Source organism: Penicillium subrubescens, assembly GCF_028828155.1.
Source record: "Penicillium subrubescens strain IBT 31985 chromosome Unknown utg000006l_segment0_segment0, whole genome shotgun sequence".
Classification (NCBI taxonomy): domain Eukaryota; kingdom Fungi; phylum Ascomycota; class Eurotiomycetes; order Eurotiales; family Aspergillaceae; genus Penicillium; species Penicillium subrubescens.
In genome coordinates, this window is record NW_026643156.1 from 2,571,856 (window position 1) to 2,599,459 (window position 27,604).

Here is a 27,604-nt window from a genome sequence, read left to right on the forward strand (position 1 = left end):
GTGAAACGCCGTTCCCATCATTGCAGATAAGTCAAAACATGGTCCCGCTTCATGCTTTCACCAGCTTGATAGCATGCAGAATATCCTCCAGAGACCAACCCGGCCCGCCGGGAACAATTTCCGCCCAGACTTCCTCGGGCACAGCATCGCTCGCATCCAGGAGACTCCAATTGGGGCTGGGCTCCGGTTTGATCCATTTGAAATCCTCCACTTGGCTCCACCGATCTTCGTGATCAAGGCGATCATGGTCCAATGCCTAGGTTGTTTGGTCAGTATGAATGCATGCTCAGCGAGGGATTCAGAGTGTGACGTACATAAGCTTTTGGTATCCGAGTGAATCGGATATTAGAGCAATCCTCGATGATTGGATTACTCGAGCAGCTGAGGTAGACATCCACGTCTTTGCAGTTGTGCATGCGGAGCTGTCGGCACGAGACGACAATGACGCTATGATCCATGCCCGTGATATGTGCCGGTCCATTGACTTGCCCGCAGATCAACAAGCTTTCCTCGATATTTTTCACCGTCAGACTAGCATAGGGCTTGCCATCTGCAGTCGGAATGGACATGTCCACAATGCAGTGCCGTAGAGCGGTGATGGAGGCGGGGACGGTAGAAGTAGATCCGGAAGCAGGCAGCATAATGTGAAGACCGTAGTGGTTGTCAACGGAAACGTTGGAAATTCCATGGGCTGCGAAAGAGTGTGATGTCTTTGCCTGCGATGGCGCTTTTGACTCCGTATCCCCATCTGAAGTGGCCGGGAAGGAAGTCGGTGCAATCTCCGGCCTCTCTTGATGCTGTTTATCCGGTTCGTTCAAAGGGGTTGAGGGGTAGTTCGGGGTATTATTGGCTGAAGAGCCGACTGACGATGCACCAGGCGAATGGTAGCCAGGAATGCTGCGACGACCTTCGGCAGCAAGTGTAGCAGCATCGGACAGAGAGATTGCCGAGGCGTTCTTCTTGGTCTTGAAACTGAACTTGGCTCGGGGCTCGAATGCTGCTCTAGTTTCGTTCAATTTCTCCTGTAAGGCCTTGATCGCCTACCACACGCGTATTAGTACCGAAGATTCCATGGCATATTATTCTTTTTCATACCTCGGCATAGACTCTCTGGTCATAAGTAGGGATGTAGCTGGCTGAATCCCTGACTTCATTGGATAGCCGCACAATCCCGGCAAGGCAGTGATCAGTAGCATCGGCTCGCTCACCAGCTACGAGCGATGTATCGGCAAGCCGATCCATCTGCTGCTGGAGGGCTAGAACACCGAGAATTAGCCGATGATGGTTCCTTTTACCTGTGATACTCAATAGGCACTTTCCATCAAGAATTCAGACTCACCGGTAATTTCATGTTGGAAGTAACGGAAGAACCGTTCCTTCAGTGGGATCTCAGCCTTGGAAATGGTTTGGTTATCAGCCGAAAGTCGGCGCGCTTGCTGAGGTTCCAGCTCAGCCATGATGGACTAGTCGTGATTTCAATAGGGTGGATAGATGGAAAATCCAGCCCGGGGAGGCCTGAAGACGGATTACCACGCGCTTGGAATGTAGGAATGACGTCGGTACGATCTCAAGCGGATCATACCACCCTCACATCCAAGCTTGAGAAATGAATGAATTCGGCGTCCAAAGTGGCAGGATCTAGAAGATTCCTGAGTGAATAAGGTGGACCGTTGCAGAACAGCGGGGGCTTTCACCCAAGAGGCTTTGAGGTGATGGGTGATATCAACGCGATGGCGGGGTCGTGAAAAGCTCCGAGCGTGACAGCTTAGCGTATGGAGCTATCCACAGCGGAATTATCGATAACCTGAGGTAGTACTGTAGTGAAGAGGTGTGGTAGTGACACAACATCCAGCGGGGATCTTCGGCAGCTGTTGAAGGTTGAAAAGCAATCAAGATTCCTTCAAATAATGTGGAGAACCAGACGCACGATACAATGGTTCGCGGACAAATCCTCCACTCCATTTACGGTGACGTCGATCATCCCGCATTCTCGGATATCGGGATTTGTGATGATCCGGAGATATTCCTCAGGCCACAAGGCACCCCAACTGTTTACACAATTTAAAACATTTTACGATTCAATACCCTAGTTCTTTGTGATTCTCTTGCATGGGGCGTTGAAATGATACCAAGTGGCTGTCTTGCACACCAAATGTTCCTAGTACATTATTATTCTGAAATAATAGAGAAGACCAGTCATGACAAAGACTTGAGTGAATTGTATGAGCGCTGTTATGGGATACTAGCGACAGTGTCACCAGCCCAATTAATGTAATTCATAACTCCATGTTCCCGTGCAGGGCTATAAATATTTGGATTCAGAATTTTGATCCAATTAAGTCACAAACATTCTGAAGCATGTGTGATCTGATCGGGTATCTCGAGGACCCAGACAAAAAGAAACCCAAAGCCTTGGCCAGCCTCGGGTGGCAGTACCTAGAACTCTCGATTCTCATTGGCCTTCTATAGAAGACTGCTTCAAGTTAGCCTGATACACTCATTTTGACCATTTTCCTGACCGAAGCTCTACAATTGCTGTGCCCCCTTTGTTAAGTCGATCGACATGCTTCAAGTTCACCCAGCCTGAGCCTTGAGTCAGTGACCGTCAATTCTGTGCCCCAGTACTTGGAAGCGAGCTGTCCTCTCCACGACTATAGTATATCTTGACCTGAGTGCCGAGCACAGTTCACGCACTGGCATGGAAAACCGATCAGCTATCGAAGGCTGCTGGGAACTTCATGTCGAAGAACTTCTTTATCGCAGCATGGCTGATGCAGCTGTTTATGACAGTCGGGTTCTGCTATGAAATAGTTGAGCAACTACAACATGTGCCGAATGGCTGGTCAAAAGGAAGTGAGCCCCAGCCATGGATGACTATTCAATTTCGAATAGAACTACGCGGGCCAGGTAGTACCAGCCTGGAGAGACTAGCCATTGATCTCGCAAGTCCCGGTCATCCAAACTACGGAAGACACATGAAGCGCGAAGAGGTGAAAGACCTTCTGCGCCCGAGCTCCGTCATCTCTGACCAAGTATTGTCCTGGCTGTATTTGGAGGGAGTTTCCAACGACACAATCGAGACATATGGCAACTGGATCAGCTTCAGGGCAAACATACTCCAAGCCGAGCAGATCTTGAAGACGCGGTTCTTCTACTATCACCATAAAGACAGCCAAACGACCGTCATCAGAACACTCGAATACTCCTTACCCCATGGGATACACCCACATATCCACCTAATTCAGCCAACCACCAGATTCGGAAAGCCTAATACTCATGGCAACGGAAGATTAAATGCACGTGGTGCCTTACCGGTTGACCAGCCAATCGTGGCCACATCAGAAGATCTGACTGCAGAATGTGGAACCGTGATGAGGCCCGATTGCCTTCGAGAATTGTATGGTCTGCATGACACAAGGGCAAAGCCAGATCCACGGAATAGACTAGGTGTCTCGGGATTCCTAGATCAATATGCCCGGCATAGTGACTTCTATCACTTCATGCAACGCTTCTCTCCGGGCGCATCAGACGCAGATTTTGACGTTGTGACCATCAATGGAGGCATGAACCCGGAGGTTTCTCCCGCCAGCAGTACAGAAGCAAGCCTTGATATACAATACGCAGCTGCGTTGGCCTACAGCGCATCAGTCACGTTTTATTCCACAGGTGGCCGAGCACCTTGGGTCTCCGAAACGGGGCAAATGGGCCCCAATAACTCTGAAAATGAGCCATTTCTTGATCAACTCCACTATCTCGTCAAACTTCCAGACAGTGAACTTCCATCGGTTCTCAGCACATCATACGGGGAGATCGAACATAGTGTGCCGCCATCATATGCAAAGTCAGTCTGCAACTTGTTTGCACAACTTGGTGCCCGGGGCGTATCAGTCATTTATAGCAGTGGAGACTCGGGCGTTGGAGAGTCGTGCCTCAGCAACGATGGAACTGGGCGAGCCAAGTTCCAGCCAATTTTTCCAGCCTCATGTCCGTTTGTCACTGCAGTTGGAGGTGTTGAAGGAATCAATCCCGAGATCGCTCTCGATTTCTCTACTGGTGGATTTTCTGACATTTTTCACCGACCAAAGTACCAAGATCAGGCAGTGAGCCGCTATCTTGATCACCTAGGTGATCAATGGAGCGGTTTATACAACCGTCATGGAAGGGCGATCCCTGACGTTGCCTCCCAAGCGAAGAACTTCATCATTCGAGACCACGAGACTTATTTGAAGATTAGCGGCACCAGGTTTGTTATTTCCACTGAGTGATACAATTCATAGACTAAGATCAAATAGTGCTTCAGGGCCGGTATTTGCTGGCATAGTTTCTCAATTGAATGCAATTCGGCTTGTAAATGGGAAGCCTCGGATGGGCTTTTTAAATCCCTGGCTATACAGCCTCCAGCAATCAGGATTTACCGATATAGTACATGGTGGCTCCCGAGGCTGCACTGGAACGACTGACTCTGGCGCCAGAGGTGCTTTCGTTCCATATGCAAGTTGGAATGCCACAAAAGGCTGGGATCCAGTGACAGGGCTAGGGACACCGTTGTTCCGGGAGTTGGCTGAGTTGGCCTTGTCGAGTGACCAAATGGCTTGGACAAAATATGTGGTATTTAACCAAGAGAAATCATATTAGTTACCGTGTAGATTTGAAGAAGAAGGCTCTGCCAGTTGTACATTTTACCAAATAGCGTGGAAGAAGACACTCTGTATGTTCAAAATGCTCAACCACGTCCATCAGCTTCCCATGTTGCTCATCACGTGAGAGCTGAGCTGACCGCCCCACCGCGGCAGCTCCGTCATGGCGGACTTTCGTCAACTCCCATCATCCAAGCCAGCACCATCGAACCCCTTCATTTCTGCTATTGCAGTCATCTACTACATCTGATTGCGTGGCATCTCTGCAACCATACCCGAAACTCATCACCTCAAAACACCACACACCATGTCGGACCTCAAGTCCCTTGTCACAGAGCTCCAGAACGCCCTGGAGCGCAAGCACCTGGATGCCGCCAACAACCTCCTCAGCCAAGCCAAGCGCGCCCTTCTCATGCGAAATGCCCTGATTCCCACGCCCTCTACGCCACCGCAGCTCGTTGCTCTTGCCCGACAAGTCCTCGAACTCGGCGCCCTCGCCTCAATCCGTCAAACCGACGCGCAGACCTTCACAAGATACTACCAGCAGCTTCAGCCATTCTATGATCTGGAGCGGCACGCTGGTGTGCCTGGACAGAGCTCTTCTGATTTTGATTTCAGCACTAGCCAGCGCAGCAAGATCACAGGACTCTACCTGCTCCTGTTGTTGAGCATGGGCGATAGTGCCAACTTCCACACCGTGCTAGAGGGTTTGGTCGAGGAGGCTAGTTTGAAGGGTGGTCGCATTGAGGATGATGCTTATATCAAGTACCCCGTTGAGTTGGAGCGCAACCTGATGGAGGGAAGCTATGACAAGGTGTGGCGGGAAACGAAGTCGGAGCGTGTGCCATCAGAGGACTTTGGCCTGTTCTCGAACGTGAGTAATACGACCGCTAAGTCATTGACGATAAGCTCTTTGTGTCATTAACTAATTCCTGCTGTACAGGTTCTCATCGGCACCATTCGCAGCGAGATCGCAGACTGCTCCGAGAAGGCTTATCCCTCCCTCCCTATCTCCAACGCCAAGAACCTCCTCTTCCTGGATTCCGAGGGTGCGGTTATCGAGTTTGCTCAACAGCGTGGCTGGATTCTTCGTGATGGACGGATACACTTCCCTGTTGAGCCGGAGGCGGCAACAAGGTCCGAGAGGGATATCCTGGTGGCCAGCGGTACGGTGATCGAGAACACACTAGGCTACGCTCGGGAGCTGGAGACGATTGTTTAATGTGAAGTGCTGGAGATGGTGGCTATTTCACCACTGGATATCAATGGTTAGACCCTATTAACATTTACTTTTCATCTCGGTTCCTGGGTTTCCAGTGCGGATGTACTTGTATACCTCGTGCGGTTGCATTGCGATTCGATCTAGCGTGTTCATGAAAACAATAATCATAAGAGTTGGTGGACATCGAAATCTCGTAGACAAGTCCCACTTATACATTTGTCCTCCACACGCAAACCCGACGATCATAGAAGCTGCTTGAAACGCAAAGCAGCTCAGACGACGTGGAGCCTTTCCACACATCGCTCGCGTAGTTCATACTCTCGTGCTCTGTAAACTCTGCCAGAACCTCAATTTCCCATTCTGCAGTCTGATCCTGCTGTGTCTGAGTGACCCTTACAACTCTCGTGCCAGCATGCATGCAGCTCGCTAGCACGAAGAAGTGTCGCTCGGAGCCAGATTCCTTCGTGTCGAGCAGCTGCAGTCGCCAAACACCACCTCCAAGTCCCTGTTCCGCAAGTACTTCACCCCGTCGAGTGGCATGGTACACGCGCAGTCCTTCATCGTAGCTTCCAGTCAAAAGAATTGGAGCGTCGTCCACCAGCGACACCGGTAGAGGAAGAATCGACGTTACGCCAGCAGTGTGGTGACGGGCTCGATCGTCGTGTTCGAGGAGTAGATTTGCTAGTGGCTCATCATCGTCCTGCTCTTTAGTGTCGTGGGACTCGAACCGACGCGTGTGAAGAGATCCAAAATCATTCCCAGTGAACATCACGGGGATAGTATCCATCTTGGAGTCATCGTTTCCAGACACTTGCATCGCAGCCAGTGCCACAAACCAGACTTCAATCATTTGCTTGGCCTCGAAAGAGCCCCATTTAGTAATAGCACTGTCATCTGTGATGTCTTTTGTTGTCCCAAAGACAGCTGTTCGACTGTCAGAGAATGTCACAGCGAAGCCATCGGCGTCTGCGTGAGAGAACCAGTTCTCTGGGGCCCAGGCCAAGAAGAGGGCTGGGATGGAAGCATCTTCGTGAACTTGCTTTGTCCATATTTGGTGAATGCCTGGCTGCGTAGCGGAGACGCTGAAAAGAGATATGCATCCTGTGCTGCTTGCAATGGCGAATTTGCTTTTATCTCTTGGATGGAAATGCAGATCGAAGACTGCATGTGGAAGGGATACTTTTTGTACCAATGATCTGTTCTGAAGTGTTAGTAGACGAGGTGGCTTCAAGCTAATCCAATTGTTTCCACAGACAGATTGTTTGTGTTAGGATCTAATTTCCACAGCTGCACGCTGCCGGTTTTCGTTTGTTGGACTTCATCGTCTTCAGTCTTGGTTTCCGAGAGGAGATAGGTGCCAACGACGAAATGATCGGGGATTTCAGGGCAGAACTCAAGACAGCTAGGAGGCTGATCTAGAAAGATAGTCGTTGCAGACTTTGGTTGCTGGATTTCGGCCATTGTGTGTGGGAAGACGGTCAAATCTGCCGTGGGTCTTGTATTTAGGGTCATTGGCTTTGAACGCCGACCTCCCCGTGATTTTCCCAATTTCCAATGTTGTTCACAAAGTATGGGCCTCAATATCTGAGCTTAGATTTTTTGATATGTAGACGATAACCAAGCATCCGTCATTCGGCTCGGGCCAGAAAAATCCCCAAATTGGTAAGTGGGGGCGGTGAAATGAGATTGCACGAGAAGTGTGGCCGCTCCTGGGCACGAAGCATGTCTTCAATTAAGTAGACAAGATCCCAAGAATTGTCAAAATTAAAGCTTACGATCCATCAGTTAAAAAGAGAGAAAGGTGGCACATCAAATAGCGATACTTTGTGAAGAGTCCTCCGCTATCGCCTTTCTCTATAGCTTGATTCTTCACTTGCCGCTTATGAATCTACCTAGAGCATGAAAGAAATTTCGGTTAGATGAATGTTTTGAAAATCGAGTGAGGTTAATACTAGTTCGTCTCTCATGGAGATGTATGATTTGCTACATTGTATTTGCCGCGAGCCGGTAAATGATGCCCCTTTAGGCGCCCGCTCATAGATCACTATTGTGTTCGGGACCAATGGCATAGGCAGTTTCTCTTTTAAGTGCATTGATTGGTGTATGTGCACCTAGAACTAGGTTACAAGGCTCGCGCGTCGCATCGGTGCCTAGAAGAAGAAGCATTATTAATTGACGGATGTTGTGCCTAGACCCCGCACTAAATACACTATCATCCACTCCCTAGGCATTCTACTTCTTCTGGAAGTTGAATTTACCTGGATAACCGAGTCCAGACTATAACTCGTTTCCTACTGTCAGACACGACAGTCAATCTACTCACCAATGTCGCAACCATTCAGTACCCTGCCGGCTACGGCCAGAATTCCACCCAAGCCCTTCACGGTCGCTATCCCGAAGGAGAAATTGGCTGATATGGAGACCCTGATCAGGCTGTCGAAGCTTGCGCCGGACACTTATGAGAACTCACAATCCGACATGCGATATGGTGTGACTACGAGTTGGCTGGTCTCTATGAGAGATCAGTGGCTTAAATCATACAACTGGTAGATAATTCACCTTTCGTTCGATTGAGGGATGTATCTTTGACAGTACTAGGAAAACCACGGAAGACCGAATCAACAGCTTTCCTCAGTGGACGGCTGAGGTGGAAAGACTGAATATTCATTTCGTGGGCCTCTTCTCTGAGAAGCCAGATGCCATCCCGATTCTTTTGATTCATGGCTGGCCGGGTAAGATAACCTAAGACACACTCCGAATGGTCTATTCTAATGCTCAAGATAGGAAGCTTCCTGGAGTTCCTTCCTATACTTGACATGTTTCGACAGGAATACACACCAAGCACCCTGCCTTATCACTTGATTGTGCCTTCCTTGCCGGGCTATACATTCTCCTCGGGCCCTCCATTGGATCGCAACTTCACTACCTCGGACATCGCTCGAGTGTTAGATCAGCTAATGAAGGATCTTGGATTCGAGAGCGGCTATGTCGCTCAGGGTGGTGATATTGGCAGTCGAGTTGCTCGAAGCCTAGCTGTAGATCATGAGAGTTGCAAAGGTAAGCACCTGCCCTTTCTCTCTCAAGTTGTATCATGCCAGATCTAAATGCATTTAAGCTGTCCACCTGAACGTGTGTTTCATGGGCCGCCCCGAAGGCATCTTGGACGATAGTCTGGAAGCATCTGAGAGGGACGGTATCAAGAGGATGGAGGAGTTCAGAATGATGGGCTCCGGATATGCAATTGAGCATGGCACTCGGCCGAGTACAATTGGCCACGTTCTTGCCTCAAATCCGGTAGCTCTTCTCGCATGGTAGGTAGAAGGCTTCATGGAAACGAGTGAAGAAGCACGTCCGCTCATGATTAGCAGGATCGGAGAGAAGTGGTTGGAATGGGTTGATGAGCCATTGTCACCGGAGCACATTCTGGAGTCAATCACTCTATACTGGCTTACAGAGACGTTTCCTAGATCCATCTACACTTATCGCCAGGTGAGTAACTTTGAAAGGTCCCTTATTTATTTATCAAATAGGTCTAACACAAGTGATCAGAACTTTCCCCCTCCACCTATTCCGGCAACCAACGACCCTCGCTGGTACATTCACAAGCCATTCGGCTTCTCATTCTTCCCCAGAGAGCTTGCGCCCTTGCCTCGGTCTTGGATTGAGACTACTGGCAATCTAGTCTACTGGGAGCAACATAAAAAGGTATCGTGATACGCCTCTAATGGGAGGAGACAGAAAAGTACGAAAGCTAATTCCTATACTTTAGGGTGGACATTTCGCAGCGGTTGAGCAGCCCGAAGCTCTCAAGAGTGATTTGACCAAATTTGTGGGACATGTCTGGCCAGGTAATTCCTAAGTTTACTATAAGCAGGCTAATCGCACGACAACTTGTGCTCTCGCTCGACACGCTATCCTATTTTCAGGTCTTGTGGAGAGTAGGTACACTGGATTCTTGATATCTAGAATTGAGAAAAGGTTTTACGATGCAACTATATATGCTTTGTCTTTCCCTTTTATACAAAGTCTTTCTAAAGGTTTGAACCGTCTTTCTTGATAGCTAAAGTAAACGGCTCAGGAGGTATTATGAGAAGATCTAGGTACTCGATGTATCTGTTATCTATCATATCCCAAATGGAACAGTCTGTCGTGCTTTCGCACAAGTTGGCATGCCATTATTACTATATGGACTTCTGATTCCTATAAAACGATGTATCGGTCTGGGGAACAGTGCATTTATGCCTCGGATGGGCGAATAGAGATGTTGAGACAATATGAGCAGCGTGTCTACTCACAGGTCCGTAAGGTAAATCCACATTTGAGACTCAAGGATCGGTTAGGTGCATAAGATAGGAAAAAATGGACAAAGGATACTTACTCGAAATTAATAAATCCAAGCTGGAGGTGTTGGAAAGCGTAGTGTTATTGTTGTGCTGTAGCTTCCTCCCCTACACCGACAGGCTTTAAGGCAGCGAAGTCTCCACCTGCCTATGGACGTCGCTCACCTAGTCCAAATCACCACTTTCCTGCTTACTTCAACACCCCGAATATCAAAAGAAAGGCAAATATGCCATCTCCTTGGAACACAGCTCTTGAAGAGATATTCTCAGATGATTCTAGCTTCTACGGCAAGTCCAGCGAAAAAAAAAAAAAAGGACCCAACATCTAACTAATCTATTCCAGGCGATGAGGATGAGCAAGCGCGGCTTGAAGAACAAGCAGCCACATACGACCCTGAACCTTTCTGGGCAGAGATTCACCCGCGACTACTCTCAACGATTCAACATGAGCTGAGCGCACCACCTCCAACCCTGAAAATTGAGGCCGGTGAAGAAGACGAAGATGCAGCCTCAACATCAATGTCCCGGCCAAGAGATAGCCGCGGGCCCGGAGAATCCATCTCTGCATTTACATCACGTCTCGCTCCATCAAGAACGTCTTTCTCCGACGTCGGTCCATGGATCTGGATGTGGAAACCCAAATCCCAAGTGAAAGAAGGCGATGTAGCGACCCTGGTGAGGAAAGGCAATGACCTGCTCCAAGCCTACGAGGAAGAAGCCTCCAGTCTCCGCGCTGCACACGACAAGTCTGGCGCGAAAACCACCGCTGGCCTAACGCGCAAACTGAATCCGCTGCGCCGGACGCTGGAGCAGAACATTTTTGCTTTGGCTAAAGAGACTGGCGTGACATCCGGCAAGTGGATGTTCTTCCCGACGGTGGACTACGTTGATTCCTTTTGGAAGACCGTGGTGACGGCCCTTGACAAGGGCGACTTAGGCGAGGCAGCCAAGGTTGCGACGGATGATGGGTCTGGGCAGGCACGGCTGATTTGCGTCTATACGAAGGACTTCAGTGACAAAGAGGATGTGAAGCGGGTGTTGTTGACACTGGTTGAGAAGGGACTGGTGGATGAAGAGTCTAGGCCGATTTACTACAAGTGCGATGCTTATACCCACCTGGATATCAAGTCCAATAATGCCTATGGACTAAAGGCAAGCTTGTTCTCCAGTCGGGATATTTTGACTGGGAAGGTTTGAGTCCGAGCTAGGTCATGATTGACGAGGAAATGCTGAATGATGATCAAATATTATGGCATATGGGGGTATCTATTTATATGTACATGTTGATCTGTAGGATAACAGGAGTTGCAATGTCCAGGAATGGGAATTATCGCACTCAATACGAGCAGTCTGGTTGCAACCACCACGCTTTGATCGCGCGTGGTGAACAGGTCGAGCTGGCACTTGAGAGTGGCCTCGCAGCCGAAGTATAGCTGGTCCGCCGATGGACATCTGTCTAGCGACTCCCGACAGGGCAGCTCGAGTCTGACGGTACCAATAGTAGGTTCGGTCTCAACCTGGTTGCGGACTGTGACATTGCCAAAGCCAGTGGCTTTCTTTTTTGGAACTCAGAGCTCAGTCATCGTTGCTTGGCTTCTCCATGACCTTCTCGCAAGCTGCCCGTACTTCTGCAACACCCTTGACCTCGCCCCAGGCATCGAGCAAGCGTTGAACCTCCTCCCAGTCTTTCTCCGCCTCTGTCTGTTTCTCTTCTACCAGAAGCTTCTCCAAGCGCTCAGGCGCCGCGAGCACCCACCTCACGGTCTCCTTCTCGGCCTTCTTAGGCTGTGGTGGCTCCGCCTCCCTTTCCTCTTTAATTCGCCGTCTTTGCTCCTCGCCCTCCTTGATTAACCCACCCGCAGTCTCAGCAACAAACGCAATCGCCGGACCGAGGGTTTTGGTCATGGTCAAAGGAGCACCCCGCTCATCCATACTCTTCCGCATCTTGCCAATTGTCTCGACGGCGCGGATCAACTTGGAGTAATTATCATAGACCAAAGCCTTCCTCTCGCCGTCGAGGGTGCGAATGTCGCCGACAAGGGTGTTCTCGGCTTTGAGGATCGTGGAAAGAGAGGATGTAGATAGGAGGTGGTCGACGTAGCGCTGCGGGTCGAAGTCCGCATTGTCCAGCTCCGTCCCCGAGGCCAGGGTAGATGGGTTGGAAATATCGCCTGCATCGGTATTTCGGGGAACACTGCGGGATCGAAAGCTTCCGCCTGGACTTCCAGAGTCCGCGCCTGGAGGCTTGAGATTGTAGTAGTCTCGTAGAGCGGAGCGATTGCGGCGTGGGTTGGGGGAGATTGCTCGTGCGGTGGATGGTGTTGACGAGGCACTAAGCCCGCCGGGGAGGTTTGTGTTCAGCGCATCGAGAGATGGCCGTGAGGATGCTGGGGTCGGTGAATGAGCGCGTGAAGAGGCAATCGAAGGTCGGGGAGAAGATAGCGTGGACATTGTGGTGGTTGATGAAGGAGTCGTCCATCCGCGGCGCGGAAGACCGCCAGATCATCGGCGTTAAGCGGTGGTCCGAGCTGGCTTGTTTTCGCAGCATTGGAGCTTCATACTTCTTCTTCTTCTTATTCCATCTCCAACGCCTACGTTCAAGCCTTACGTCGCTCGCTTTGGCAGAGACATGAGCCAAAAATGGCCAGTGCAGAGCAGATCGCCGCTCAAATAATGAGCTCCAAGTCCCTTTGCGTCTCTTCGTCGTGGCTCAATTCTTTCCTAGCCTCTTCACAGCTCAACGTCCCCGTCTCCGCACTCACCAAGACAGCTCTTTTTCGCGTCCTCGCCTCGGACATTCGCGAGTCTCTAGCAACAAATCCTACCTCCCTCTTTCCGGTTGATATATCCGATCCCGCAGTCCAAGAAAGGCGCATTCCCGGGCCCATTCCTGTCCAAGTCCTTGACATCGAAGACATCGGCACGAGTCTCTGGAGCCAGGTCGAAGCAATTGAACGTATCGAGCGCGGCGAAGCTATACGAGGCCGGGAGATTGTACGCACTGTGAATGTTGGCGATGACAATGAAGGAGCAGAGACTGGCAGCTCGAGTAATATCGGCACGGCCGCAGCTCCTAGCGCGTCTGGGAGCAGTGGATCTGGACCGCACCGATTGATTCTACAAGATGCTCATGGCACAAAGGCAGTTGCAATTGAGATGCAGCACATTGAAGGTATCTCTCTGGACAAGCTACCTATTGGAGCGAAGATCCTTTTGCGAAATGCGACTGTAGCGCGTGGAATGGTGTTGTTGGATGTGAATTGTTCTACGCTGCTCGGTGGGAAGATTGAGGCTCTGGATAAACCTTGGAAGGAAGGGAGAAAGGCCAGACTCTTGCAGAGAATTGATTCCATGAGAGACGAGGCGAACCAGTCCGGTTGAATGACGGTAACGATGATGCTGTCGCGAAGAGGAAACTCAGACTTGTTTTGTTACTGCCAAAACCCCGATGAATGGCCCACAGTCTTGATAGCAAGTGGAGGCCTCTACAAACGGGAAGGAATTTGGAATCAAAGGTAAGCAATGTTATTTTATGTTCTCATAATAATTGGTGGTAATCTGGTACAGATGACTCGACCATACTCTACATCTTTTGCCTTCCGTTGACCGACTATGCCACCAGACCGGTTATGCCATCGTTCAACTCCTCCCAGCCTTCCTTCCTCCATGGTGCAACCATGATAGCCCTGAACACATCTGTAGCCTTGCCAGCTTGGGCATATGCCTGGCTGAGATCCGAGGCGTCTAGGTTGCTGTGAGGGGGCACGCTGCGGAGAGCCCGTTGGATGGCCATTTCTGCTGGGTACGAGCTGTCAGACACAGCAGACAATTCCATCCAGCCCTGTGGCTGTCCCGGAGACAGCATGACGGCAGCAGTGGCTTCACCGATCTGACGAAGATCCTCAGGAAGATCGGCTTTTTCGGTGAATCCCATTGCCGAAATGGCAGCCAGCAGTTTCAGAACCTTGCCGCGGTCATGGATATCTATATCATCCCGTGTAACCATATTGTGCAGATCAGACTCCACGGCCTCGATCGCATCTCGATCTTGGTCGAGAAGTGCGATGGCTCCAAGAAGCGTCACGGCTCCGACGTGGTCAGGGTGGTTTTCCACGCAATCGAAAAGCTGCTGGCGAGCAACAGAGCGTTCCTCCTCGCCACCTTTGGCCCACAGCACTTGGGCGAGGAGACACACCACATCGGGTGCGTTGTTGGCCTCTTGAAGAGCGTCACGGAACATATCAATTGCCTGGTCCATGGACTTCGTGAAATAGTAGGCCAAGCCTGCTGTGAGATGCGCCGACAGCCGGAGCTTGCTGCATGCCTCAGGGTCAAAATTCTCAGCATCTTCTTCCCCGGACAGCGTGATAGCAGTCTCGGCCTTCTCTGCAGCCTCCTCGTAGCGGTGGTTCGCCAGAAGTACTCGAGCCATGTCTGAATTTGCCTGAGCAAACCGCGAGAGCGATGCAGGCGATTCCGTTTCTTCAAACTCCGCCTCCATGCCTGAGCAAACAACCTCCAAGCTGGCCTCGGCGTCGGCAACTTCACCCATTCGCTCGGCGAGCAAGGCAGATAGATGCATGAAAGGCAGGTCAGATGGATCCTGAGCGCAGAGCTGATGGAGGGCGAAGAATGGCTGGATCAGCTGCGAAACTTCGTTTGAGGTCGAAGGGTCTCCCAGCAAGTGGTCAAACAATGTAAGGGAATATTGACGCTTTGGAAGCATCGAGGATGAGTTGGAAATATCAAATGCATGTTCGAATAGACCCCGTGCCTCGTTAGAATCTCCATAGAGGAGCGCAAGGAAGCCCTGCCCAACCCATGCCTGAGCGTAGTCCGGATCCGTTGACTGAGCACGCGTAAACGCCTCATTGGCAAGCTGGATGTCGTTGTGCAGAAGATACAACGCACCCAGGTTCGTCCAAACTTGAGCACTGCGATCGTTTAGATGCAAGCTTCGCACAAATGCATGCTGCGCCACCTTGGGACTCATGCTCGTAGTCACAACGGCCAACGAGTTCCAGAATTCCGAGTTGCCGGCTTCTAGCTCAATTGCCCGCTTGAAGCATCGCATTGAAGCCTTCAGGAATTTTCGGGGCTTCTTGCTCTTACTACCGGAGCCAAGTTGCACACTCCGGTATGCTCTGTACTCGGCCCAGCCAAGGTTGTACCATGCAACGGCTTGAGCGTGAGTGTCTTGCGTGGAAACGTGAATGGCACGCTTGTATGCCAGAATAGACATGAAAATACAGAAATCAGGTGAGACGCCCTCATCGCCATCACTTGCTTCTAGCCAAGCTTGCCCCACACCATCCACCTCGGTCATGAGATCGAGGGCGAGGGGGTCGACACCAGAAAGCAGCAAAGTCTTACAGTCCGCAATCGCGAGCTTTCCAACCTTCTTCTTGATGTAGGTAAGGTTGGAACAGGCATCGCCAACCGACTTCCATAGATTGAAGATATCATTCTGAACAGTCACAAGCGATCCAGCGACTTGGATGACCTTGCAGGCAAGTTCCGCGGCATCATTGAACAGGCCTGAATCAAGGCTCTTCCAAGAGCTCTCAGCCAAAGTCTGGAGAAGTGCGATCGTGACGCCGATGTCATTGGGGCGAGTGGCCAGCACGTCCTCGTAACTAGCGATCGCGTCATCGTAAACGCCAAGCTCCCGCTTGACATTGGCCATCATGTATCGCGCAAACCAAATATGGTCTTTTTCTTCGCTCGAGAGATTCGACTCCAGTTCCCGTGCATGATCGAATGCCTTGGTCGCGGCGATGTATCGACCAGAGTGATGGTAGCTCTCTGCTAGACCAACCCAGGAATGGTAATCGTCGGGGCTAATCCGCAGCGCGGCTTGGAACGAGACGATACTCTTTGAGTATTGCTGCTTGTTAATCTCAACCGTTCCAAGGGCTGCATATGGCCAACTGTGCCCCTTACGCTTCGAGCCTGGGGCAGGCTTGGCGTATCCAGAGTCGACAACCCGCTGTGCAACCGCCTCAACCAGATCCCACTCCTTTTGGTTAGCGAACCCTCGAGCAAGACGCTCTGCAGCCTCGGTCTCCGATGAAGATATTTCAAAGGCTTTGTGAAAACATCTGCGTGCTCTGGTTTTGTCTTTCTTGTAGTCCGCATAGTACAAGCCAAGGCTGGTGTAGGCAGGCGCATAATTCATGTTAGCTTTGATAGAAGCCAGGAAGCTTGCATAGGCCCCATTGCGGTCTTTGCGAGCCGCTGCGGATGAATCCAATTCCCACTGGCAGTAGCCAACCCGATAAAGCAGCTCAGCTTTGAACGACTTATTTTGAGGTTGTTCCGCTTTCAGGCTTTCGAGGGCATCTTGAAGACCATCAAGACCGGCCTGTAGGTCACCGTTTAATGCTTTGCACCAAAAGAGCTCACCACGTATCTTGATGTTCGTTGGATCACGCTCTAGGGCGCGTCCCAAAAATTCGGCAGCATTCTCATAGTCCTGGTCGACTTTCAGAACCAGACCAATACCCAGGAGACAGACAGTAGAGGCGGGCTTTTGTTGGAGAATATTCTCAAAGATCGTCTTGGCCTCTGGGTGGTGCCGAGGCGACTGATAGGGAATCAAAGCATTGGCGAGAATGATGTTCAAGGCATCTGTTGTGTTTTGGGATTTCCACCCAGTGTACCTCACAAATTCTGCGACATTTCGGAGTCCCTTCCGAGCCACATCGACGGTGCTTTCATACTCCTCAAGGAGGAGGTAGAGATCTGCCATGATCCGGTGCGCAATTATCGATGAAGGAGCCATGTCCAGACCCTCGGTCATGAGAATCAACATATCTGCAGTGCCTGTCTCGTTGATCTCATTGGCATCGGGGTCCTCAAATGCTTCAGCAGTCTCGGTGTCTTTTTTGGCAATCTTCTTCTCTGCGTCGCTTTCAGAGTCCTCCTGTGGGAATGGAGACAACTCGCTTGCGAGAAATCCTTTGAGAACCTTTGCCAATCCGGTGTCCGGAAAGAACTCGATAAACTCGCGTAAGACATTCACATCCCATTGCGAGTATTCTTCAATGTCCTTCCACTCGAGCACAATGTTCCAAGCGAGCTCAAAAGGATGCTTGATGATGACCATGTCCTGTGCGGAGCGAAGGATCTCCTTCCGTTTCGCAGGTTTTTTACCCGCAGAAGAGAACTCAAGCTCCTCGCAAGCGCGCTCGAGCAGCTTCTCCTCGTACTGGCGACGAACAGCATCATCATTTGTCCAATCGATAAGACCCCGGTACAGCTCCTCCAGCTTGCTCCGTCTAAACGCGTCTCGTTTGACTTCAAGAGTGACATTCTCTTTTGTTGCACCAAGACGGGTTCTCCGTTCACCAATTTCTCGATTGATGTATTCTTTCTCCTCGGACTCCGTAATCTCGATCATGCGGAGGTATGTCAGGGATGGGTGGGGTAGCCGGCCTTCAAGGAAGGCGTAGAGAGGGGAGCTTGGGAGTTGCAGTTCGAGGGCCTTCTTGTATTTCGATTTGTCGTTGTTCTTCCTGGCCAATTTCATGTATTTGTCGACAACATCCTGGCATCTTTCCTTCTCATCACTAGGAAAAAGATAGGTTCAGTATCTGTTTGATCTCCAGGGAAATTCAAAAGGTTGTCATTTCATACCTATCAGCGAAAATTTTACCGAGCTTGAGAACAGCGTCATGATACGCATCCAGCTTCGACCCGCCTTGTTTCTCGTACAAGCTAATTAGGCCCTGCCAAGCGATGCGATCATTCTCTTTGATCCGCGTCGCAGCAAGATACGCGTCCTCTGACGCCTCATTTTGGTTCAATTTGTCATTCGCAAGTCCGAGGAAAACAGCGCTGGCGGGGAGGGAAGGAGGCAGTTAGCTTGGGTCAAATAGGTCTCAGCGAGTCCCTGGAACTCACGCATGGTAATTTTGGGGATCTTTCTGTAACAGTGCCCTAGCTTTTTCAGCAGCAGCACCAAAATCTTTGGCGTCCAAAGCTGTCCGAACAGCTTTCAATGCGGCCTTGCTCGACATGATCCCCGTGCGCGCTCAGCATGGAGGAGGAGGAGCGGGGAGGTTCTGGTGTGGTGGAGAAGAGGCGGTCGATCGGTTAGAGCCGATACGTCACGGCCTTATCGGGCTATCGGGAACTCCCCAGCTTGGGGTCACCTGCAGTCTGCAACATCACCACCTTGTGTCAACTACTTCTCTCTCTTGTCTGTCGTCAAACCGGCGAGTCTTGTCAGGTATTTGTGCAGGCGTTATTCCAAGCTCTCGGTGAGTTACTCTGAAGTGTGAAGTCGAGACATATATGTCTGCCTAATCAAGGCTTTCCTAGCAGCTAATCATCCCCAGCTTGGCCGAGCTTTGAGGAAGCTTGCCTATAATCTTGGAGTATTCTGCTTCTGACCGTATAATATCTCCGCTATCTAGTGCTTCGTACGCCTCGAATTCCGATTTCCAGTTCTTTGTGCATTCAGTATCGTTGCACGATCGGATCAAGCCTCTGATACCGCCGTCGTCTCATCGCATAAACCAGGATGGGTCTCCTGCGCCTTCACATTGATGGAAAGGTCTTTCGGGATCCTCAGAACCGAGAGATTGTTTTGAGGGGCATCAACGTCGCAGGAGATGCCAAGTATCCCAAAAAGCCCGATATTCCCTCATTTGTTTCGGAAAAGTTCTTCGAAGCGGACGATGTTTCGTTTGTAGGGCGTCCATTCTCGCTGGAGGACTCACATACCCACTTCAAAAGGCTACGCAAGTGGGGCTATAATGCAATCCGATATATCTTCACTTGGGAGGCAATTGAACATGCCGGCCCCGGTGTGTATGACGAAGAGTGGATTGCATTCACCATCGAGGTTCTGAGAATAGCCAAGCAATATGAGTTCTATGTCTTTATGGACCCTCATCAGGATGTGGTCAGTGATCTTCTTCCTTGGTCCTCGCATTATGGTGCTGACTCGCACAGTGGTCTCGATTGTCAGGAGGATCTGGCGCTCCGATGTGGACACTTTATGCGGCGGGCCTGAACCCGAGAGCATTCAAAAATACAGAAGCCGCACTCGTTCAAAATACATATGACAACCCGGCCGAATTTCCGAAGATGATCTGGAGCACGAACTATACGCGTCTCGTGTGCCAGACCATGTTCACCCTGTTTTGGGGGGGGCCGTGATTTTGCACCCAAAGCTATCATCGATGGCATGAACATTCAAGATTATTTACAGACTCACTTCATCGCAGCATGCAAGCACCTAGCACAACGAATCCACGAAGCTGGGGACATTGAACATGAGGTAGTGATTGGTTGGGAGAGTATGAATGAGCCTCATCGAGGTCTCATTGGAGTGCAGGATATCTCTATCATTCCCCCCGAGCAGCAGCTTCAGCTTGGAACTTCACCCACGGCATTTCAAGCGATGTTAACAGGCGCCGGACGAGCTTGTGAGGAAAATACCTGGGCCTTCGGCAGCTTTGGACCTCACCAAACTGGGCGACAACTTGTGGATCCGGAGGGAGAAATGGCCTGGCTCCCAGCAGATCATGATGATAGCAAATATGGCTGGCAACGAGACCCAGGCTGGAAACTCGGAGAGTGTGTTTGGGCGCAACATGGAGTCTGGGATCCGGACACGGACACTCTCCTTCAGAAAGATTATTTTTCGAAAGTGCCTAGCACTGGGGAACCCTTGAACTACGAGATTTTCACCAATACTTACTTTTTGGAACACTACCGGAATTACAGAGATGCAATTCGGGGTATCTGGCCTGCGGCTATTCTGCTGTGTCAGCCACCTGTGATGGAAGTGCCTCCCGACTTGAAAGGAACTGAGGACGATGATCCAAACATGGTCCATGCTGTGCATTACTACGATGGTCTGACTCTTTTGACTAAGCATTGGAACCGCCTCTACAATGTGGATGTCATCGGAGTGCTTCGGGGCAAGTACTGGGCTCCGGCGTTTGCTGTGAAGGTCGGAGAGTCCGCGATTCGTAACTGCCTGCGTGATCAACTCAAATTCCTTCGTGAGGAGAGCTTGAAGTACATGGGCAATCATCCACTCCTTTTCACGGAGATCGGTATTCCATATGATATGGACAACAAGCAGGCCTACGAGACTGGCGACTATAGCAGTCAGACGAGCGCAATGGATGCCAATCACTTTGCTCTGGAAGGCAGTACCTCGAATGGCTTTACATTGTGGGTGTACCAGACAGAGGCACGTATTTCCCTTAACCCTCCTGTCTTGATACAAAACCGTGTTCTGTATTGCTAACTTTCATCTAGAATAACCATGAATGGGGTGACCTTTGGAATGGAGAAGATCTGTCCATCTACTCCCGAGATGACTTGGAACTTCCGACCAAGGCCACATATACATCACTCAATCCACAGTCTCCGGCCTACTCTGAGAGCCATAGCGGTGGAGATGAACCAGAAGTCGATTCTCAGAACCTCAAGCGCGCCCTCACAAACCCGTCAATCTCCAGTGTGAGCTCTCAAACTCCCAAGGGGTACCGAGCCGCCGAGGCTTTCCTTCGACCAAGTCCAATCTACGTGAACGGGTCCCTGGACAATTACGTCTTTGACCTTCGAAATTGCAAATTTACTATGAACCTGACGGCGAAGGTACCTACACCATCCGACACCCCAACAGAGATATATCTGCCTGAATTCCACTTCCCTGAGAGTGGGACAGCAATCGCGGTCAGCGGGGGAAATGGGAAATTGACTATCAGCAATTCAAGACGATCAAGGTCCAGCGATTGCGATGGTGGCACGCTGAAGGAGAGCAGAGTATCAAGATCGAGGGGGTCAAGCGCAAAGCAGGGGAGTATGCGAGTCCATCTGGGGACGACATAACATATCTTGAACAGTGCCAGAAAGGCGATTGCCTTGTAATGTGATGCGATAACGAAACCATTGTTTTCCTTTTTTCCTTTTCTTCTCTTTGTTCCGTGGTGTTCTAGGGCCTTTCTTTATTGCATGTCATTTTATCCTAAATTGCTTCTTCGTCACGTAAACAAGGCGCGCGCTAAGCGGCCTAGTAAGGACCCATGGATCGTGTGCAGGGAGATAAGATAAACAACCGGTGACGATGAGGGGCACAACTATGATGACGGGCAGCCGTTAGGCGAGAAAAACAAACTGGAAGAAAGAAAATCGAGGCATTGGCTACAATAGGTCCTGCTGTACCATCAAACAAAGCGGTTTTATCTGCTATACTTAATCCTACGAGCAGGGGGGAGCGGTGTACCTCAAAAGACCAGTCCATGGAAAATTCTCAGCCCGGCACGGCAATTCCCAAACCTCCCCATCGGCTACCTTCCGCAACTCTTCCTCAACAAGCCAAACCCGCGTGATCCAACCTCCCTCTCAACCGGACCTCGACACTCTTTCTGCGACCAATCCCGCTCGAATCTGAATACCATCATACATTGCTTGACCACGCGCGGAGAGGCTTTCACTTTTTGAATGGCCGTTGCTGCTGTGTCCGACTACTAAACATCTCACGGACAGGGTCAACGGCCATATCAATCACCGCGGAGATTCTCTTGCACTCGACAACTAAAGCCCCCAGGAGAACGGCGTCGAACTCTGCCGTTTTCTATTGCGGAGAACGCGACTATCGTCCACCGCGCCTTACCACGCGCGCCGTCCATCTCGCTGAAAAGAAATCACCGCCCCACCTCGATCGCGCCTCAGATACCCTTCACGTTCATATCATAGCCCGCAGCACGTGTCGCGTTGGCAAGATGGTCGCCGAAGAGCTGTCGGAGGCTGGAATGGCCGACATTATTCGTGCACTGGAGGTCATCCACAGCCCAACGTCGACCAATAACCTCCGCAAAGAGGCTCTGTCATTCGTCGAGGCTCTCAAGGACAACGAGGCAGCAGCTCGCAATGGCTTTCTGCTAGCTTCACGCGCAGATCACGCTGCTGTAGTGCGATACTTTGGTCTGACACTGCTAGACCACGTTTTGCGCCATTTGTCTTTCACTAATCCCGAGGAGTCCACGAGTCTTCGATCGATGATCCTTCAGCTCGCCGAGAACATTCGACCCGAGGACCCAAGCTATTTCCGCAATAAAATCCCGCAGCTGTGGTCGGAGGCAGCTAAAAAGAGCTGGGGCTTGGATTGGGTGGACATGGACGAGGCGCTTGTGAAGTTCTGGGGTGTGTCTCTAGTACATAATGAGCTGGTGCTCGCAGTGCTGGAGACCTTGTCCGAAGATGTCTTCTTCCGCGAGGATACAGTCTCATCGTTGCGTGGCTCCGAGCTTAATCGTGCGCTCGTTGAGATCTTCACGCCTACCGCGATTGTTGAGCAGATAAACCCCGATAAAAACACCAATGCTGTTCTGCGCTGTGGACAGGAGGGCTGGCTGGTGCGGATCTGCGAATTCTTGGATACCTGCGTTCAAAATGCCTCTACTTCGGTCGAAGCACGCGATGCAGCCGTCAAGGCCCTAACGACATTGAGATCTGCCCTTTCTTGGTCAATCTACAAAGCCGTCATCGCAGGACAGGTCGTTGCTAGTGTTTTTAGGGCTTTGACCTGCCAAGATGATCAAGTATTGCTGGTAAGAGAACGTTGCAAATATCGTAGTTACTGCCATGAATTGGTTCTAAATGTTAATTATTCTAGGCTGCGGTTGAGGCATTGCATTCGCTCTACGGGCGAAACAACATGGGAAATGATGAGTCTCACGGCTTAGTCTGCCTAATCTTTGAGAGCGAGTATCTCAGCACTCTCCAAAATCTGTTCCAGTGGTCAATTGTCGGCCCCGATGATACCGATGAGCCTAAGTATCTGATCTCCAAGAAGCTCTCAGAGGTATGAATCTCGCTATCCAATCGACAATTTTCCAACAAAGCTGACTGTTCACAGATGATCTCCTATGTCGCTGGTTGCCTTGAAGATGAGAGGTTCCTCCGAGACACCATGCACCGCTTGGATCTCCCGCCATTCTTCAACTTCATGTTGAACATCATGCAGCACCAAAGCTTGACCGTATCTATCCCGTGTCTTCACCTGTGGTCAAGGCTTTTGGGTGTCCAGAAGATTGGTACTTCAGAATTCGTGGTGAACCAGACCCCGACATTCCTCACGGTTTGTACCCAACGTTTGATTCGCTGGGAGTCTCTTCCCACAGAGTCAGAGGATCCGACAATCCAGTTCTTAATTGAAGATATTGACACTGTCCCGGAACGTCATGCATTCCTTGGTAATTATCGTCGATACTGCTCATCGATTATTGAGACCATTACCCAGAAGCGCGCTCAAGAGGCGGTGCGCGAGATCCTTGGGCGGGTTGATGAGAACCTGGACAACCTGTACAGTGGAGCAGAGCCATTCCAAAGTATGTTTCAATGTAGTTTATGACCAATTCTTGCGCTGACCGAAGACAACAGTGCATAACTACAGTAAATCATCAATCCCGCTCATGCGCGCGGATGCTCAATTTGCCGTTGTCGAAGCCGTCATCAAGGGCTTTAATAAGTGGATTGAAGCCCACGGGAAGGCACCTCAGGAAGATGTGAGTCTCCTAGTCAAACTTTCACCATCTCTTCGCTAACGTCAATGACAGGAGCAGGAGAGGAAACAGTTGGAGTTTGACGTGGAGAGCTGGGCTTCCAAGCTCATGCAAAGAAACTTTGAGGTTTGTGCGCCCGTCAAGATCGTTATTGATATTGAGCTAACTAGCAGGACTTTCAGGATCCGGTGATCAAGCAGAAAGTCATCAAATTGGTGGTTGACATCTCGTCTAAAGCACTGGACAACCACCCTGCATACGCGTTGAAGGTCCTTGAGCACATTCTCATGACACGCCTTCCCGACCAGCCCCAGTATCCTGTTTATGCCGAGGCTGTCAAGGAGTTGCATGGCCTAGCTAGTCACGAACTCCGTCGTCTCGCGATCCGCTACGCTGATTATTTCTCCACATTCTATGATCTGCTCGAGCCGAAGATCAGGGAGATTACAATGGCCAATCGTGTGGACGATAAACTCCAGATGGAGCTGACATCCATCCTGCTGATCATCATGCAGCGCGCCAGTAACCTTGATCCGAACCTTCGTCATAGCCGGCTGGCCGGTTTCCTTGCCCCCATCCAAGAGGCATGGCAGGACGAGGAATTCCGCCGTATGAGCTCATCATTTGAAGGCTTCTGCACTATGCTTGGATTGGAGAACGTGGGATCGTACATGCAAGCCAAGCAGGCGCACAAGCTCGAGGACTGGTCTTCTGTCGCCTTGGACAATGAGGGAAAGCTTGTGCAGGAAGAAATGACCAGGAAGTTCCAGATGCTACCGTTGCGTGGTACCAAAACTATGCTGGCTGTGTCAACCGACAAGCTCAAGAGAAGCTCGCCGGCTTATCAAGTTGCCTGTGATATGTGGCAAGAGCTGACTCCTCAGATTCTTCCCACTTTGGTCCAGCTTCTCACTCATGCCCATGCCTTCCATAACCCGGCCAACTGGGCCGTGAGCGATGATATGCGAGCAGTGGTTGAGCGCATTTTGACCGATCGATTCTGGCAAGCCGGCATTTCCAGCGGCAGCCGCGACGACTTCTACGCTAAGATCACTGCATCAAAGTCGACCCTCGAGGGTTTCGCGTCCTCCGTTCGTGGCAAGATTCGAGCAGTTCGCGAATCATCTTATTCGATGCTTTTCAGCATGAGCCGAATGCGCCATCAGTTCTATGGATTTGCCGAGCTTCCAGGGCCGTTGTCCGAGGCTCTCTTCAAGGATGCGGAGCACCTTTCCTCCCACCAGTTTTCGGTCCTGCTTAATATCTCGCGCTGCCTGATTGATGATTGTCCTGTCCAATACCGGGCACAATTCTTGCCGCCAATGCTTGCTACTCTGTTCCGCAGCATCGACCGCAAGATTACAACCGAGTGGGAGTTGATTGAGCAGCGAAAGAGCGGAGGCGTGGATGGGGACCTTACTGACGAAATGAAGTCGGAAAGTGTTCTTCGTCAATTGACATATGCTGCGGTAATCATGGTTGCCAGCCTGTTCGATCCACAGAGAGGAGGTAAGAACCTGACCACCACCACGGTCACTCGAATTCACATGAAATTCATCATTGGGCCCCTCAAGAACCTGACTGTCTTCTACGAATATACTAACACGTTTTGTTTCCCCAGATCCTGATCGGACAGAGGCAGACCCTAGTGCACAGCAACCCACTCCCGAGCTCGCTGACTCAATCCGCCACTTTGTCCTATCCTCCCCCGAAATCTTCGAACCTGTGATGCTTTTCTGCACCCATGCTCTTCGCATGCGCGACACCCGTTGCTGCAGCATCATTACTCGCGTGGTTCGATCCATCTTGGCCGACTTCGCACCCCCGAACAATAGTCAAACCATCGTGACCATCCGCGAGTTTATCTGCACAGACGTTCTGCAGGCTTGTATTACCTCCGTCCACGAGTCCTATTTCGTCGATATGCAGAAGGACTTGGCCCAGCTCATCGCGTCTATCTGGGTCCTGTACGGTTTCTGCAGCGAGACGCCGCGGTCCGTCTTCCTCTCCCTGCCGGGTATTACTCCAGAAAAGGTTGCCCAGACAGAAACTGCTCTCCAGCGATGCACCTCCCCGCGCCAGCAGCGTGCTTTGGTTCTCGAGCTCCTCGAGCCGCTCCGAGGTGTGAGCATTGCTGAGCAAGGCAAGATCCTTGGCTCGCGGGAGGAGCGCCGCAAGGCGAGGACCGCGATCCAAAGCCGGTACATGACCAACGAGATGGAAACGCAGCAGGAGACGCATCGTGTTGACATTAATGATGGCCCCGATCTGTCAGGCGTTGCTGACATGTTCGGTTAGAGTGGTGCTTTCATCGACCTAACGGCTCTCATCTATGGTCTATGGGACTTGATTTGCGTGGCTTGCGGTTCACACTTTCTAGCGAGACATATCTTGATGCTGTTGGCCTAGTTTCCGCACAGAATCCTTGTTGTTGATGTCCATGCTCGGGTGAGATCTGCTGTGATCTCGCATGACTTTGATGTTTGGCGGCTTTTTTTCAATTGCATCCTGAGCGTACGTTCTTGATGTTTACTTTTCCCTTTCATATTTCTGGCAGCATGGGCTTCTCTTCTTCACTTGCGACCTTACGGACTACCCCTGGCGGCGGCGCTTTGAGACCAACTGAATAGACACGCCTCTATGCATTTATAGACGGCTAAAACCCAATGGAACGTGCCCAGGCACATTACACAAATGATAGACCGCAGTCTGCCGTAAACAAACCGTGCTAGGAACCTTAGATTACTGATTTACTAGTCAATGGCTGGATTGGATTACGCAAATGGCGAACAGAAGAAAATGACTTGTTGTAAAGCAAAACTAAACCCTTCGTAGTAACAGTATATCTACAATGTTTTCCTTGAGCCCCTGGCTCCGAGAGACAAACTATCCTTGCCTCCGCGATCTTTCCACTCGCTCTCCACCTCATCTAACGAATCGAAACTCCACCCCTCTTCCCTAGGAGGGTTCCCATGGAAAAAAGCAGTACCGTGCCCAGCCGTGGAGCGGTACCAATTGGCGGCACGGGATCGATGAATGCGTAGACGACACCGTCTATTGGGTAACCTTGGAGGGAGTGTAGGCGAAGGTAGGGCGGACGAAGCTGTACCAACGAAATGAATTAGCATGATTGATCAAGCCATTGAGATTCGGAATAGGCTCTGCGTCAAGGTTACGTACCGGTCAGAGTTGTAGACCTTCTGCTCGCTGCCCAGGAGCTCCTTCTCGCGAGCCTTGTCGGCGTAGTAGCGGCGGACCTGGTCACGGTCCTCCTCGGCCTGGAGGAGAGGGGTGAGGTAAAGGCGACCCCACATCTTCTCACGGGCAAGCTCACTAGAATCAGACAGATATCAGTTTCTGGTTGAAATTGAGACCATAAACCTCGTTGCCAAGTTCCAATTGCAACGCCTCGGGATCATCGGAGCAAGGAATCTCCGCCATTGCGCAAAACGTACCGTTGCTCGCGAACACCGTGGAAGTACTTGTAGAAACCGTAGGCCATGATCATGTGCATGCCGACCATGTAGTAAAAGGGTTTGAAGCCACGGGCAGGGAGGTTCCGCTGGAGATCGAGAACGTGAGGGTTAGCTGATGTCGCTGTGCGATTGCCGGAGAGGGTCTGATTCGGTGCCAGTCTGTCTCAATGGCATACCTTGTATTGGACTTGGGCATAGCCCCCCGTTGGGGGCATATCCTGAGGCATGGTGGCGGTATTGGGGGGGTTTTTGGAGGCTCCGTGAATGTAACGAGGAGTCGCTGGATGGAGAAGTTGGTGATGCATGTCACGTGAGGTGTACAGTAATGAGGGCCGCGGCAGTTGCTATTGGCTGACGGCGGTGAGTGGGCTTTTTTCCCGGCGATGTACTACAAGAC

At 50.9% G+C, this 27,604-nt stretch overlaps 11 protein-coding genes across 11 annotated transcripts; 6 read left to right on the forward strand and 5 right to left on the reverse strand.

Moving 5' to 3' along the window:
- Positions 1-49: 49 nt before the first annotated feature.
- Positions 50-1,457, reverse strand: N7473_009437 (putative tubulin-specific chaperone c; the record flags this gene model as incomplete). The annotated part of the gene is made up of 4 exons (XM_057155376.1): positions 50-256; positions 315-1,040; positions 1,096-1,256; positions 1,340-1,457. 4 exons carry the CDS (start codon positions 1,455-1,457, stop codon positions 50-52), a joined length of 1,212 nt encoding a protein of 403 aa, XP_057006506.1.
- A 1,281-nt stretch (positions 1,458-2,738) lies between these two features.
- N7473_009438 (S53 family peptidase) lies at positions 2,739-4,635 on the forward strand (the record flags this gene model as incomplete). Its single annotated transcript, XM_057155377.1, has 2 exons — positions 2,739-4,243; positions 4,278-4,635. 2 exons carry the CDS (start codon positions 2,739-2,741, stop codon positions 4,633-4,635), a joined length of 1,863 nt encoding a protein of 620 aa, XP_057006507.1.
- A 309-nt stretch (positions 4,636-4,944) lies between these two features.
- Positions 4,945-5,859, forward strand: rpnL (proteasome regulatory particle lid subunit rpnL; the record flags this gene model as incomplete). Its single annotated transcript, XM_057155378.1, has 2 exons — positions 4,945-5,511; positions 5,581-5,859. 2 exons carry the CDS (start codon positions 4,945-4,947, stop codon positions 5,857-5,859), a joined length of 846 nt encoding a protein of 281 aa, XP_057006508.1.
- A 208-nt stretch (positions 5,860-6,067) lies between these two features.
- Positions 6,068-7,320, reverse strand: N7473_009440 (uncharacterized protein; the record flags this gene model as incomplete). The annotated part of the gene is made up of 2 exons (XM_057155379.1): positions 6,068-7,055; positions 7,115-7,320. 2 exons carry the CDS (start codon positions 7,318-7,320, stop codon positions 6,068-6,070), a joined length of 1,194 nt encoding a protein of 397 aa, XP_057006509.1.
- Positions 7,321-8,070: 750 nt separating this feature from the next.
- N7473_009441 (Isopenicillin N synthase) lies at positions 8,071-11,396 on the forward strand (the record flags this gene model as incomplete). Its single annotated transcript, XM_057155380.1, has 8 exons — positions 8,071-8,405; positions 8,458-8,591; positions 8,644-8,916; positions 8,975-9,170; positions 9,228-9,348; positions 9,409-9,564; positions 9,629-9,707; positions 10,543-11,396. The coding sequence occupies exons 1-8, from the start codon at positions 8,185-8,187 to the stop codon at positions 11,394-11,396; spliced, it is 2,034 nt and encodes a 677-aa protein (XP_057006510.1). The 5' UTR covers positions 8,071-8,184.
- Positions 11,397-11,774: 378 nt separating this feature from the next.
- On the reverse strand, positions 11,775-12,650 carry N7473_009442 (uncharacterized protein; the record flags this gene model as incomplete). Its single annotated transcript, XM_057155381.1, has 1 exon — positions 11,775-12,650. One exon carries the CDS (start codon positions 12,648-12,650, stop codon positions 11,775-11,777), a length of 876 nt encoding a protein of 291 aa, XP_057006511.1.
- Positions 12,651-12,839: 189 nt separating this feature from the next.
- On the forward strand, positions 12,840-13,580 carry N7473_009443 (OB fold domain-containing protein; the record flags this gene model as incomplete). Its single annotated transcript, XM_057155382.1, has 1 exon — positions 12,840-13,580. One exon carries the CDS (start codon positions 12,840-12,842, stop codon positions 13,578-13,580), a length of 741 nt encoding a protein of 246 aa, XP_057006512.1.
- Positions 13,581-13,809: 229 nt separating this feature from the next.
- N7473_009444 (SKI complex subunit tetratricopeptide repeat protein SKI3) lies at positions 13,810-18,220 on the reverse strand (the record flags this gene model as incomplete). The annotated part of the gene is made up of 3 exons (XM_057155383.1): positions 13,810-17,770; positions 17,838-18,038; positions 18,105-18,220. The coding sequence occupies 3 exons, from the start codon at positions 18,218-18,220 to the stop codon at positions 13,810-13,812; spliced, it is 4,278 nt and encodes a 1,425-aa protein (XP_057006513.1).
- A 506-nt stretch (positions 18,221-18,726) lies between these two features.
- N7473_009445 (sterylglucosidase 1) lies at positions 18,727-21,056 on the forward strand (the record flags this gene model as incomplete). Its single annotated transcript, XM_057155384.1, has 4 exons — positions 18,727-19,110; positions 19,161-19,325; positions 19,420-20,412; positions 20,481-21,056. 4 exons carry the CDS (start codon positions 18,727-18,729, stop codon positions 21,054-21,056), a joined length of 2,118 nt encoding a protein of 705 aa, XP_057006514.1.
- Positions 21,057-21,949: 893 nt separating this feature from the next.
- On the forward strand, positions 21,950-26,029 carry N7473_009446 (karyopherin MSN5; the record flags this gene model as incomplete). Its single annotated transcript, XM_057155385.1, has 7 exons — positions 21,950-22,777; positions 22,843-23,031; positions 23,086-23,557; positions 23,610-23,734; positions 23,786-23,857; positions 23,914-25,240; positions 25,353-26,029. The coding sequence occupies 7 exons, from the start codon at positions 21,950-21,952 to the stop codon at positions 26,027-26,029; spliced, it is 3,690 nt and encodes a 1,229-aa protein (XP_057006515.1).
- Positions 26,030-26,510: 481 nt separating this feature from the next.
- On the reverse strand, positions 26,511-27,512 carry N7473_009447 (putative NADH-ubiquinone oxidoreductase subunit GRIM-19; the record flags this gene model as incomplete). Its single annotated transcript, XM_057155386.1, has 4 exons — positions 26,511-26,834; positions 26,912-27,064; positions 27,187-27,293; positions 27,384-27,512. The coding sequence occupies 4 exons, from the start codon at positions 27,510-27,512 to the stop codon at positions 26,786-26,788; spliced, it is 438 nt and encodes a 145-aa protein (XP_057006516.1). The 3' UTR covers positions 26,511-26,785.
- Between the last annotated feature and the right edge of the window lie 92 nt (positions 27,513-27,604).